Source organism: Pseudophryne corroboree, chromosome 1 (genome assembly GCF_028390025.1).
Source record: "Pseudophryne corroboree isolate aPseCor3 chromosome 1, aPseCor3.hap2, whole genome shotgun sequence".
Lineage (NCBI taxonomy): Eukaryota > Metazoa > Chordata > Amphibia > Anura > Myobatrachidae > Pseudophryne > Pseudophryne corroboree.
The window spans coordinates 1,083,303,071-1,083,317,080 of record NC_086444.1 but is presented as its reverse complement, the minus strand read 5'-3'; the positions used below and the strand labels follow the sequence as shown (position 1 = coordinate 1,083,317,080).

Here is a 14,010-nt window from a genome sequence, read left to right as displayed (position 1 = left end):
CATGTGGATAGTAAAAACCAGCAGCTGTTGAGACATCGGAAAAACCCAAAAACCATGTGTCTGTCATGTCAACCTTTTGAACCTGTCGACTATATTGTATCAACCTATCATCCGGATACCAGACAGTTCACCATTTATATACACAATAACCCGTTACATAGCAGTAAAAAGTGACGAGAATACAATGGAATACCTCATAAAACAAGTACATAAAGTAGAATTTTAAGATTTAAAATAGTGGGTTCTGCTCAACAGCCACCTCCATGCAACATATTTCCATCCAATACAATTTTATCACTTGTCAGCTGCAATTGAACTCATTTTTAATCATATTCAGCACAACAGCAGGCAGGAGTACTCACCTCCCAAGAAAGCACTGCCACAGCGGCCTGTTCTGATTAGCAAGGTCAGAATCTTTAGAACCGAACAGTTTTGCAAGTAGTCGCACAACTGCTAACCGTTCCTCACCGTCATTACTCTGGGTAAAAAGGGAAAATGAGACAAAAATACAGTGAAGAAACAAAGATTAGGTAAATACATAATGCCAACTTAAAGTCGAGAAAAAGTTATAACCTAGTATGACGTAACTTGAATTTAAACATTACATGCCACAATAAGATTTAAGTTTATAACAACCACGCTTAAGCAGGAGTGATAGCGTTTCTGCACAAACTCAAGAGGACTAGCTACTGCCTTGGTGAATGCGGACTGGGAACTCAGCCTTGATAACATTTAAGCACTAAGGTGAATCATGTGAATGCAAACCGTAGTTAAAGTTTAACATATGTTTCATAAATGCAGTAGAAACTTTCATACATTCAAAATGTTAATACATGTTATATCAGCATGTACTCCGTACTGAAATAGAGGGAGACTCCCAAGAAATTTTTGAACAGAGCATAGGGCTGATTCTATCGTTTCTTGTGCCCCCTGCTGGGCGTCTATAGGAATGGCCACCTATCCAATCTATTCAATTGTTGCCCTGATCAGACGCAGCAGTCACTTTTTATCACAGCCTCCGGAGGTGAGGGAAAAAATAAGATTTTACTCACCGGTAAATCTATTTCTCGTAGTCCGTAGAGGATGATGGGGACTCCGTAAGGACCATGGGGAACAGACGGCTCCGCAGGAGACTGGGCACATCTAAGAAAGATTTAGGACTATCTGGTGTGCACTGGCTCCTCCCCCTATGACCCTCCTCCAAGCCTCAGTTAGGAACTGTGCCCGGAAGAGCTGACACAATAAGGAAGGATTTTTGAATCCCGGGTAAGACTCATACCAGCCACACCAATCACACCATATAACACGTGATAGGAACCCTGGTTAACAGTATGATAACAAATTGGAGCCTCTGAAGAGATGGCTCACAACAAAACCCGATTTTTGTAACAATAACTATGTACAGGTATTGCAGACAATCCGCACTTGGGATGGGCGCCCAGCATCCACTACGGACTACGAGAAATAGATTTACCGGTGAGTAAAATCTTATTTTCTCTGACGTCCTAGTGGATGCTGGGGACTCCGTAAGGACCATGGGGATTATACCAAAGCTCCCAAACGGGCGGGAGAGTGCGGATGACTCTGCAGCACCGAATGAGAGAATTCCAGGTCCTCCTCAGCCAGGGTATCAAATTTGTAGAATTTTGCAAACGTGTTTGCCCCCGACCAAGTAGCTGCTCGGCAAAGTTGTAAAGCCGAGACCCCTCGGGCAGCCGCCCAAGATGAGCCCACCTTCCGTGTGGAATGGGCTTTTACAGATTTAGGCTGCGGTAAGCCTACCGCAGAATGCGCCAGCTGAATAGTGCTACAAATCCAGCGCGCAATAGACTGCTTAGAAGCAGGAGCACCCAGCTTGGTGGGTGCATACAGGATAAACAGCGAGTCAGTCTTCCTGACTCCAGCCGTCCTGGAAATATAAATTTTTAGGGCCCTGACTACGTCCAGCAACTTGGAATCCTCCAAGTCCCTAGTAGCCGCAGGCACCACAATAGGTTGGTTCAAGTGAAAAGCTGAGACCACCTTTGGGAGAAACTGAGGACGAGTCCTCAATTCTGCCCTATCCATATGGAAAATCAGATAAGGGCTTTTACAAGACAAAGCCGCCAATTCTGAAACCCGCCTGGCCGACGCTAACAGCATGACCACTTTCCACGTGAGATATTTTAAATCCACAGTCTTAAGTGGTTCGAACCAATGTGATTTCAGGAATGCCAAAACCACATTGAGATCCCAAGGTGCCACTGGGGGCACAAAAGGAGGCTGAATATGCAGTACTCCTTTGACAAAAGTCTGAACTTCGGGCAGAGAAGCCAGTTCTTTTTGGAAGAAAATCGACAGAGCCGAAATCTGGACCTTTATGGACCCCAATTTGAGGCCCAACGTCACCCCTGCTTGCAGGAAGTGCAGGAATCAACCCAATTGAAATTCCTCCGTCGGGGCCTTCATGGCCTCACACCAAGCAACATATTTTCGCCAAATGCGGTGATAATGTCTTGCGGTGACAACCTTCCTGGCTTTGATCAGGGTAGGGATGACTTCCTCTAGAATGCCCTTTTCCTTCAGGATCCGGTGTTCAACCGCCATGCCGTCAAACGCAGCCGCGGTAAGTCTTGGAACAGACAGGGTCCCTGCTGCAGCAGGTCTTGTCTGAGCGGCAGAGGCCAAGGGTCCTCTGTAAGCATCTCTTGAAGTTCCGGGTACCAAGCTCTTCTTGGCCAATCCGGAACCACGAGTATGGTTTTCACTCCTCGCCTTATTATTCTCAGTACCTTGGGTATGAGAGGTAGAGGAGGAAACACATAAACCGACTGGTACACCCATGGTGTCACTAGAGCGTCCACCGCTATCGCCTGAGGGTCTCTTGACCGGGCGCAATATCTTTTCAACTTCTTGTTGAGGCGGGACGCCATCATGTCTACCTGTGGTTTTTCCCACCGGTTGACCAGCATTTGGAAGACTTCTGGATGAAGTCCCCATTCTCCCGGGTGGAGGTCGTGCCTGCTGAGGAAGTCTGCTTCCCAGTTGTCCACTCCCGGAATGAACACTGCCGTCAGTGCTAACACATGATTCTCTGCCCATCTGAGAATCCTTGTGGCTTCTGCCATCGCCATCCTGCTTCTCGTGCCGCCCTGTCTGTTTACATGGGCGACCGCCGTGATGTTGTCTGACTGGATCAGTACCGGCTGGTTTTGAAGCAGGGGTCTTGCCTGGCTTATGGCATTGTAAATGGCCCTTAGCTCCAGGATATTTATGTGAAGAGAAATCTCCTGATTTGACCACAGTCCTTGGAAATTTCTTCCCTTTGTGACTGCCCCCCAGCCCCGAAGGCTGGCATCCGTGGTCACCAGGACCCAGTCCTGTATTCCGAATCTGCGGCCCTCTAGTAGATGAGCCCTCTGCAGCCACCACAGCAGCGACACCCTGGTTCTGGCCGATAGGGTTATCCGCTGTTGCATCTGGAGATGGGACCCGGACCATTTGTCCAACAGGTCCCACTGGAACGTCCTTGCGTGGAACCTTCCGAATGGAATTGCTTCGTACGAAGCTACCATTTTTCCCAGGACTCGTGTGCATTGATGTACCGACACTTTTCCTGGTTTTAGAATGTCTCTGACCAGAGATGACAATTCCTCGGTTTTTTCCAGTGGAAGAAACACTCTTTTCTGGTCTGTGTCCAGAATCATTCCCAGGAACAGAAGACGTGTCGACGGGACCAGCTGTGACTTTGGAATGTTTAGAATCCAGCCGTGCTGTTGTAGCACTTCCTGAGAAAGTGCCACCCCCACTATCAACTGTTCTTTGGACCTCGCCTTTATCAGGAGATCGTCCAAGTACGGGATAATTAAAACTCCCTTCTTGCGAAGGAGTATCATCATTTCGGCCAATACCTTGGTAAAGACCCTCGGTGCCGTGGATAACCCGAACGGCAGCGTCTGGAACTGATAGTGACAGTCCTGTACCACAAATCTGAGGTACTCCTGGTGCGGAGGGTAAATGGGGACATGCAGGTACGCATCCTTGATGTCCATGGATACCATGTAATCCCCCTCCTCCAGGCTCGCAATAACCGCCCTTAACGATTCCATCTTGAACTTGAACCTTTTGATATAAGTGTTCAAGGTTTTTAAATTTAAGATGGGTCTCACCGAACCGTCCGGTTTCGGTACCACAAACATTGTGGAGTAGTAACCCTTTCCTTGCTGAAGGAGGGGTACCTTGACGATCACTTTCTGTGAATACAGTTTTTGAATAGCCACCAACACTGCCTCCCTGGCAGAGGGAGTTGCCGGCAAGGCAGATTTTAGGAAACGGCGGGGGGGAGACGTCTCGAATTCCAGCCTGTACCCCTGAGATACTACTTGAAGGACCCAGGGATCCACTTGTGAGAGAGCCCACTGTGTGCTGAAAAACCTGAGACGTGCCCCTACCGTTCCCGATTCCGCCTGAGCAGCCCCAGCGTCATGCTGTGGACTTACCGGACGCAGGGGAGGACTTCTGCTCATGGGAACTAGCTGTGTGTTGCAGCTTTTCCCCCCTTCCTCTGCCCCTCGGCAGAAAGGATGAGCCTCTAGCCCGCTTAATTTTCTGGGGCCGAAAGGACTGTACCTGATAATACGGTGCTTTCTTTTGCTGTGGGGTAGCCTGTGGCAAAAAGGTCGATTTCCCAGCAGTAGCTGTGGAAACGAGGTCTGAAAGACCTTCCCCAAAAAGTTCCGCCCCTTTATAGGGTAAAACTTCCATGTGCCGCTTGGAGTCGGCATCACCTGACCATTGCCTAGTCCATAGCCCCCGTCTGGCGGCAATGGACATAGCACTCATTTTTGATGCCAGCCGGCAAATATCCCTCGGTGCATCACGCATGTATAAGACCGCGTCTTTTATATGGTCAATCGTTAGCAAAATATTGTCCCTATCCATGGTATCAATGTTTTCCGACAGGGAGTCTGACCACGCAGCAGCAGCACTGCACATCCAAGCTGATGCAATAGCGGGTCTCAATATAATGCCAGTGTGTGTGTATATAGCTTTTAGGGTACTTTCCAGCTTTCTATCAGCAGGTTCTTTTAGGGCGGCCGTATCCGGAGACGGTAGTGCCACCTTCTTTGATAAGCGTGTCAATGCTTTATCTACCCTAGGGGGTGTTTCCCAGCGTGACCTATCCTCTGGCGGGAAAGGGTACGCAGCCATTAACCGTTTAGAAATGATCAATTTCTTATCTGGGGAAGTCCACGCTTCCTCACACACCTCATTTAATTCGTCAGATGCAGGAAAAACTACTGGTAGTTTTTTCTCAACAAAAATAATACCCTTTTTTGTGATACCTGGGGTATCATCAGAAATGTGTAAAACATTTTTCATAGCCTCAATCATATAACGGGTGGATCTATTGGAGGGTACACTCGTCTCATCATCGTCGACACTGGAGTCGGTATCCGTGTCGACATCTGTATCTGTCATCTGAGGTAGCGGGCGTTTTATAGCCCCTGATGACATTTTAGACGCTTGGACAGGCACAAGCTGAGTAGCCGGCTGTCCTATGTCGTCAAACCTTTTATGTAAGGAGCTGACACTGTCACGTAATTCCTTCCATAAGTCCATCCACACTGGTGTCGACCCCGCAGGGGGTGACATCACATTCACAGGCATTTGCTCCGCCTCTACATCATTATCCTCATCATACATGTCGACACAGCAGTACCGACACACAGCAGACACAGGGAATGCTCTTACAGAGGACAGGACCCCACAAAGCCCTTTGGGGAGACAGAGGGAGAGTATGCCAGCACACACCAGGGCGCTATATAACACAGGGATATCACTATACAGAGTGTTTTCCCCTATAGCTGCCTATAATATACATATACTGCGCCTAAATTTGTGCCCCCCCTCTCTTTTTTACCCTTTCTGTAGTGCAGGACTGCAGGGGAGAGCCAGGGAGCTTCCTTCCAGCGAAGCTGTGAGGGAATAATGGCGCCAGTGTGCTGAGGGAGTTGGCTCCGCCCCTTTTTCGGCTGGCTTTCTCCCGCTATTTTATCGTTTCTGGCAGGGGTTAATATACACCTATATAGCCTTTGGGGCTATATATGGTGTTAGTTTTGCCAGCCAAGGTGTTATTATTGCTGCTCAGGGCGCCCCCCCCCCCCCCCCCAGCGCCCTGCACCCATCAGTGACCGCAGTGTGTGGTGTGCATGAGGAGCAATGGCGCACAGCTGCAGTGCTGTGCGCTACCTTGGAGAAGACAGAAGTCTTCAGCCGCCGATTTTCCGGACCACCTTCTTGTTTCTGGCTCTGTAAGGGGGGCGGCGGCGCGGCTCAGGGAACGGACGACAAGGTCGGGTCATGTGTTCGATCCCTCTGGAGCTAATGGTGTCCAGTAGCCTAAGAAGCCCAAGCTACCACCACTTAGGTAGGTTCGCTTCTTCTCCCCTTAGTCCCTCGTTGCAGTGAGCCTGTTGCCAGCAGGACTCACTGAAAATAAAAAACCTAAACTATACTTTCTTCTAGGAGCTCAGGAGAGCCCCTAGTGTGCATCCAGCTCAGCCGGGCACAGAAATCTAACTGAGGCTTGGAGGAGGGTCATAGGGGGAGGAGCCAGTGCACACCAGATAGTCCTAAATCTTTCTTAGATGTACCCAGTCTCCTGCGGAGCCGTCTGTTCCCCATGGTCCTTACGGAGTCCCCAGCATCCACTAGGACGTCAGAGAAACAAATGTGATAAAGTCTGTAATACCCTTTTCAGACAGGAAAGTCTGAATGTCCCGGCAATTACCCGGCATTTCAGTGCCGGGTCGTTTTGCCGGGACCTGCTTGACCCCCCTTCACACAGACATGCAAATTACCGGGTCGAAAATTTTGACCCGGTAATTTGCAGAACACGACGGGTATTTTGTCTGTGTGAAAGGGTCAACCCATGTCATAATTCCCGTGTCTGACCCTGGTAAATTCCTGGGTCGAAGTCCCGGGAATTACAACACGACTTGACCCTTTCACACAGAAAGGACCCGCGTGTCATGAAATTCCCGAGTGGAACTGCTTCACCCAGTAATTTCATGTTCTGTCTGAAAGGGGTATAATTTGAGGAGGCAGCGCTTGATGCTCGTAAGGGAAAAAAGCATGGCTGTTGAGCTCCGTTGTTGGAGCTAATGTACACCTCCATACCGGCTGACTTTCATAGCATCTGCCTTTTTCTACCAACTGCCACCCCCCTGGTGACTCAGTGACCCGCTTGGAGGCACATACGGGCTCGCGGCATACTCCTCGGCTGTGATTGTACCTGTGGCCCAAAAAAGTGGTGCGAGATAAAAGGGGGCGTGGCATAACAAAAAAGGGGCGTAGCCTTGTTGCACAGGGTGTAATGACTGTCTCGCACAAAATCACACATTGGCCCCTACAGTTAAAAACCTCAAAAACACAGTGCCAGATACACATATGCCCCCACAGTGCAAGATACTTACTTTAGCTGGCTGGATCCCCGCTGTCTGTCTCCCCGCTGGCTGGATCCTGCTCCCGCTTCCTGCCGCTGTCCTGCTGCCTGGATCAAACCAGATCCAGTAGGCACACAGGCTCCTCATATCGCGTTCCCAGTCGAGCATTGCGCAGCTGACATGACGTCCCATGCGCAATGCATCATTGGGAACGGTCCGTACTCAGGCGGCAATTGGATCGCGATCTACCAGCGAGAGTTCCGCGATCTACCGGTAGATCGCGATCAATGTTTGGCCACCTCTGTCTTGGAGCATCTCACTGTCTTTTTGCTGAAATTTGGGACCGTTGGCCCTGGAGCTCCTTTTGTGTAACCCCTTCACCCTTTTGTTTTTACTTTTCCTACAATTGGGATCTACAATGTCTGCAAGTGTACTGTGATTTTTTTTTTTTTATAGGGGTGTCATAATTTCCTCCATTTTACCAGCGCTATCTACAACTAATTGTTTCATTTTTTTGTGTGATACAACCATTTCATACTGCACGTTTTTCCTGAGACCTGGATTTTCTTTTTGCGATATCTCCGTGGTCCATGGTTCCTGTGTTGTCACTTACTGGCTGAGTAAATCTATTAAGCTTCTCACTCTGGGAAAACGGGAGATACCACGGGGTTTAAGGAGGTTTCCGAATCCTCTGTCATTTACCCCTGCTGTTACACAGTACAGCAAAGACTCTCTCCGGCCTTCCGATGGCGCTTACTTATGAGGATATCGTCAGAGCCATAAAAGATACGATCACTCCTATCGTAGAAGCTCAAGTTTTCTGCGACCATTAAAAAGCTGAAGGAACAACTGGATTCTACAGATATTCAAGTCTCGACAAATCAAACCAAATTGAAGAGCATGAACAGGCTTTGTTTGATATGCAGCGGGAGCTGAATCATATCCGTGATGTCAATCATCCACTACTCAACAAGGTTGATGACAAGGAAAACCGTTCAAAGCATAACCACCTTCATATTGTTGGCCTTTTAGAACATTTTAAAAGGCCCAGATTTGTGCAATATCGTTAGTACAGACTTTTTGCATTTTCGGAGCTCCCCAATTTTGTTGTTGAACGGGCACACCGTCTTGACCTGCTACGTGATTCCAGAAAGCCACGTACGGTCATATTCCGAAGCCTGAATTCGGCTCACAAATCTGCTATCTGGGCGGCGGCCCCGAAGAAGGGCAAGATTGAGTGGCAGCAACATCACCTTCTAGTCTTCAAAGATTATTCGGCCGAAGTTTCCAGGGCCCAGAAGGAGAGGTCTCCGGTGTGCTCTAATGCAAATTTGTGTTCCTTTTCCCGGCCAGTCTTCAAATTTTTAGTGACTCTGGCTTCAAGGACCTCAGTGCTGATGCGATGTCCTTCCTTTTTTGTTTCAGGTCTGTTTCTTTTTTTTATTTCCTGCATCAGCATTATTCATGTTTTTCACGTTATGATGTGGTATAGTTTATCTGCGTCTTTGAAGCGCTCAAATATTCTGTGATACCATGTTTCTTCTTTTGTTATTTTATTTCTCAGTTTATTATTTTTCTTGCATTTTTGGTCTCTCGTAATACCTGAATTGCTGACTATAAATATCTAATCTCATTAGTTATAATTTAATTCCGTTCCCTTATAGATTTGATGTGGGGCACCCCCTGGTCCATTTTTATTGTTTCATGTGTGTTACCTGGTAAAAAAAATTCAGTTTATTGTATACTAACCCGCTGTTCCGTAGTGGGTTTTGCGACATTCACCCCCCTTGTACCCCCTCTTTTCTTCCCCCCTTTACCAGGAACAGAACAGCCCTCCGATGATTTCTTACACAGTGCCTTCACTTCTTCTACTGTAGTTTTTGGACTATCAATTTATTGTTTATTATTTCTCTATGCAAATGTTTCTATGATTCTAGTGATCTCACGGAGTCTGACCGTTGTGGACTTGTTTATTCTCTCCTACGATATTCCATATGCTTGAGTTTTAACTTTACTCTTGCAATGTCCAGGTAATAAACTCTCTGGCAAAACGCCGTAAACTTATTACATATCTTAATATACAGTACATAAAGCTGAAAATTACTTTTTGCAGGAGACCCATCTCACTGCATCTGAACACGAAAACTTTCAATGTTAAGTCATAAAAATATGACTTATGCCACTTTCTTCTAAGTCTCGAGGAGTAGCAATTTTGGTGAAAGTCACTTCCTTTTACAGTTGGCCACCAGCAGTCAGACCCTGAGGGTCATTATGTTCTCCTTGTGGACAAATTATTTGATGTGCAATATGTGTTTTGTAACATTTATGCCCCTGCGATCTATTATAAGTCTTTTTATACATTGCTTCACAATCATTTACTCCCCTATTTAGACTGTAATGTAATGTTAGGTGGCGTTTTCAATTTTGTGTCCTCATTTATGGATCGCCAACCACTGCCCTCCTATCACCACAAAAAATTTTGTATACCGAACCGCCTTAGCACTCTACATCTAGTTGATATATGGCGACTCCAACATCCAGTTGATAAGGAATTTACCTTTTATTCAGCCCCTCGTTCAGTGTTTACAAGGATAGATTATTTTTTAGTTTCAATGGTGCTGGCCTCCAGAATAGTGCAATCTGGTATTGATACCTTGGGACAGAGATCATGCGCCTATAGGGCTCTCGTTGTGCTCCCAAGTTCTCTCTGGTGGCCTTAGGCTCTGGAGTTTCCCCTCAGGTATGGCAGGTTCTCATACTTTGTGATACTCTTCAATCAGCATGGAATGAGTATCACCAGTCTAATTCGCATCACCACCACCACCCGGCCCTTTACTGGCAGACGGCAAAAGCGGTCTTCCGTGGTAGATAGTTATCTTGTATGTCTCATCACAATAAACGTTATTCTGAAAAAATGTGCGCAACACAATTAGCGCTAACTCAGGCATACGAATCCATGAAACGCACACCCTGCCCTGACCATCCTGCTGTGTTTAAAGAATGTAAAGTGGGCTTTCATGCATTAATTTAACAAGCTGGTGATATGTGTTCATAATATCAATTCCACATGCATGATAATAAAAATAGCAAGTTGTTCTCTAACCACTTAAATGGTAATCGAATAGGCTCTGTCATCCTTGTGTTAAAAGAGGATTCTGGTATATTGCACACAACGGTCCCCGGCATCATACCTGCTTTACACAATTTTTATGCCTCTCTTTATAGTCAGAAACCCATTGATCTGACTCAAAATCAATCTTTTTGGCTACACTTAAACATCGCCGTTTATTAGAGGAACACACGTCTCCACTTTTAGCTCCAATTAAGGATACTCAGGTTCTTGCAGTGATCAGAGGTCTTAAACCTGGAAAATCACCCGGCCCAGATGGTTCACTGCAGAACTTCACAAATGTCTATCACAATCTGTAGTCCCTCAGCTTGCCTCTTTATATAATTCCATTTCATTAGGTGACCCTCTCATACCTTATTTTAATGACGTCATTATAAAAGTCCTTCCGAAACCAGGCAGAGATACACTTTTGACCTCTTCTTACCGTCCCATTTCCCTGCTAAATGTGGATTATAAAATATTCACTAAAATACTAGCAAATAGGCTGAAACTCATTTTACCATCTATAGTCCATGACGACCTAACAGGTTTCATCTCGGGACGCAGTGCCGTCTCTAATATTCGCAAAGTATTGGCCCTTTTACAACATTTAGATGATCTACATATCAATGATATTAACCTTCTTTCATTAGATGCCGAAAAGGCGTTTGATCTTGTGGTCTGGGATCATTTATATGAGACACTGCATGGGTTTGGCTTCAATAGTGAGTTGATAAATCTTAAACGTGCCCTTAACTCTACCTCCTCTTCTATGATAGCTGATAATAATTTCCTCTCTCGTCCAATATCGATTCAACGGAGAACCCGGCAGGGATGCCCTCTCCCGCCCTCCTTTATTCCTTTAGTTTTAGAGCATTTTGCTACAGCCCTTCGTGTACTTCTCCATTTTCATGGCATTCATGTAGGCCTTGTAGAATTAAAGCTCTCTTTGTTCGCTGATGACTTACAATTGTTCGTTTCCCACCCTTCCGATTCGATCCCACATATTTTACAGTTAATATCAGCTTTTAGTTCCTTTGCAGGATACAGAATTAAAACTTCCAAATCTGAAGTTCTCCATTAACTAGGTTAGATATCGTTTCTCAATGCTTATCCCTCACGGCTGCTCTTCCGACCATTTCCTCAAAAATCAAATATTTAGGAATTAACATCCCTCCTCACATTTCTCGTATTTATGAGACAAATTTACCACGTCATTGCCAAACTCACGCAAAAGGTCCAACAATGGACGTCCCTTTCGTTATCACTTGGTAGAGTTGCAGTTGTGATAGGTGTTCTTTTCCCAAAATTGGCCTATCCCCTACAGATGCTGCCCCTCTTTTTAACTAAATCAGACTGAGTAATGTATGGCGCTTTTTTGACGTTTTGTATGGTGTAACAAAAAACCTTGTATAGCTGTCCGCCATCTATGTCAGCAAAAACAGAAAGGGGGCCTGGGGCTGCCTGATGTTTTCACATTCGACTTTTCGTTATATTTCGGATTAGTGCCTGGGCCATTCTCTATTTACCAACAAGCTTCTTGAGAAAGCTTTATTTGCCCCTTATGCACCCCCCGCCATGCTACATTTACAGCGCTCTCGATTGCCAGGGGGCCTTACTTACAATTTGTTCCTTATTGGGAGATATGGGGCATGAGCTGTCATTCATAAACGGTATGCCTCAAATCCATTGGTTACAAAGTTTATACCACTATGGGGAAACCCTGATTTCTCACCATCCTTATTCTATCTCGTTTTACCTCCTTTGGAAGCAGAATGGATGCCAACCCTTCAGCAATGTTTTTGATCCTGGCGGCAGTTTATATTCTTTTCAACAATTGAAGGATACCTTTGACATTCCTAATTCCCACTTACTTTATCTGCAAGTCAGACATTATATCCATAGCAAGGTTAAACCAGGGTCGTATGACTTGTTTCTAAACTATAGTTCACCCTCCCCTCTGAGCTCTTTGTTTCATTTAGCTGACTAGGTGAATTATAAGATTCATTATATTTATAATGATCTCCTGCCATTGGATACAGATAAGTTACGGGGCTGAGTGTGGTCTGTGTGGACTCCGGATTTTCCTTCTCATGCAATGACCTTTAAACAGTTCCCTTATATTTTGAAGTGGGTGTGGTCAGCCAAGTTGCTAGAAGTTCTATTAAATTCCTCAACAGAGCTTATATATCCCAATCCCAATGGGGTCATTTTACCAACTCTGCTTTTTCTAGCTGTCCTAAATGTTCAATTACCTAAGCCTCCTTTTTACATAATATTTGGCGATGCTCTAAAATAAAACGTTTTTGGCACAAAGTTCATAATTGTATCCAAGCAATATTAAACTGCAGCCTTCCCTTTTCTTGCAGACCTTTGCTGTTGGCTGACTTCACACCAGAGACTTCTAATAAGGTACAGAATATGTTACTGATGCTGACTACGCTTACCACCTTAGCCAGATTGTTAATCTTACGACAATAGTTGGAGAACACTGACCGCTCCATCAAGATGCTGAAATCCGAATTGATATACTTATACCATGATAGACGTTCTGCCTGTTATGATATAGAAAAGGGAGTGGCGAAATTCCATACTAAATGGGAGCTCTATTTAAGATAGTTGCCGGAGTCTACTTCTGAGTCTGCTATGAAAATATTCGAAAATACCACGTGGTCGCTCTTAAGAAACATTTCTTAATATCATTAATTCATTTCTCTGCTCTTTATTTTGTGTGTTACATTTCAGTCCTGCTTCTTTTCCCCCCCCTACCCTATCTTCCCTCACCCCCCCCCCCCCTTCCCCATAAAAAAAAAAATGAAAAATCACAAATGTATTCTTCTGTTTTGCTAATGATATCATTTACTGATGTTTGTCATGACATCTGCATATCTCTTCCATCATTTCTGTTATGTCTTACTCTCAATAAAATTGTTACTTAAAAAAAATAATCTGTAATTAAAGTGCCCAAACCCGGACTCTGGACGACAAAACAAGTTCTTTAGTAGGCTTTGCGTGGCTAAACCAGTAGCTGTAAGACGTCATAACTACTAATGGGCGTCTAACAGGAGCAACAATTAAATAACTCCGACATCCATTCCTATAGACGTCCGGCACAGGCGCAAGAAAAAGCTTAATCAGCCCCCAACACTGAATTGGATCTGATGGTAATAGCGACATAAGATTGTAAGAACTCCATTTTATATAAAACAATGACAAAAATCTATATGGCATAGCTCTGGTAACTTCAAGTAAAAATATATTAAAACGCACAAAGAATGATAAACCCATAACTTAGAGTACTAAACTATTAACTATATTTAGTTACAGATGTAGCCACACCTTGTTGCCACGATAGAATGGCTAGGGTGGCCACGCACATATCATAGTCTATTGTGCCAACGCCCGCTGTGGCCAGTCACAAAGCAGTGTGTTCGCACTATGCACATCGCGGCATAGATTAGTGTGGCATTATCT

General features: G+C 45.4%; 1 protein-coding gene across 4 annotated transcripts in view; it reads right to left on the bottom strand.

Annotated features, from left to right (window-relative positions):
* The window catches only part of PDS5A (PDS5 cohesin associated factor A), a 351,976-nt gene that overhangs the window by 206,109 nt on the left and 131,857 nt on the right, over positions 1-14,010 (bottom strand). For all 4 annotated transcript variants that reach the window (XM_063921117.1, XM_063921126.1, XM_063921146.1 and 1 more), the window contains exon 9: positions 363-478. In XM_063921117.1, coding sequence (XP_063777187.1) covers positions 363-478 — 116 coding nt within the window. The remainder of the gene's footprint in view (positions 1-362; positions 479-14,010) is intronic.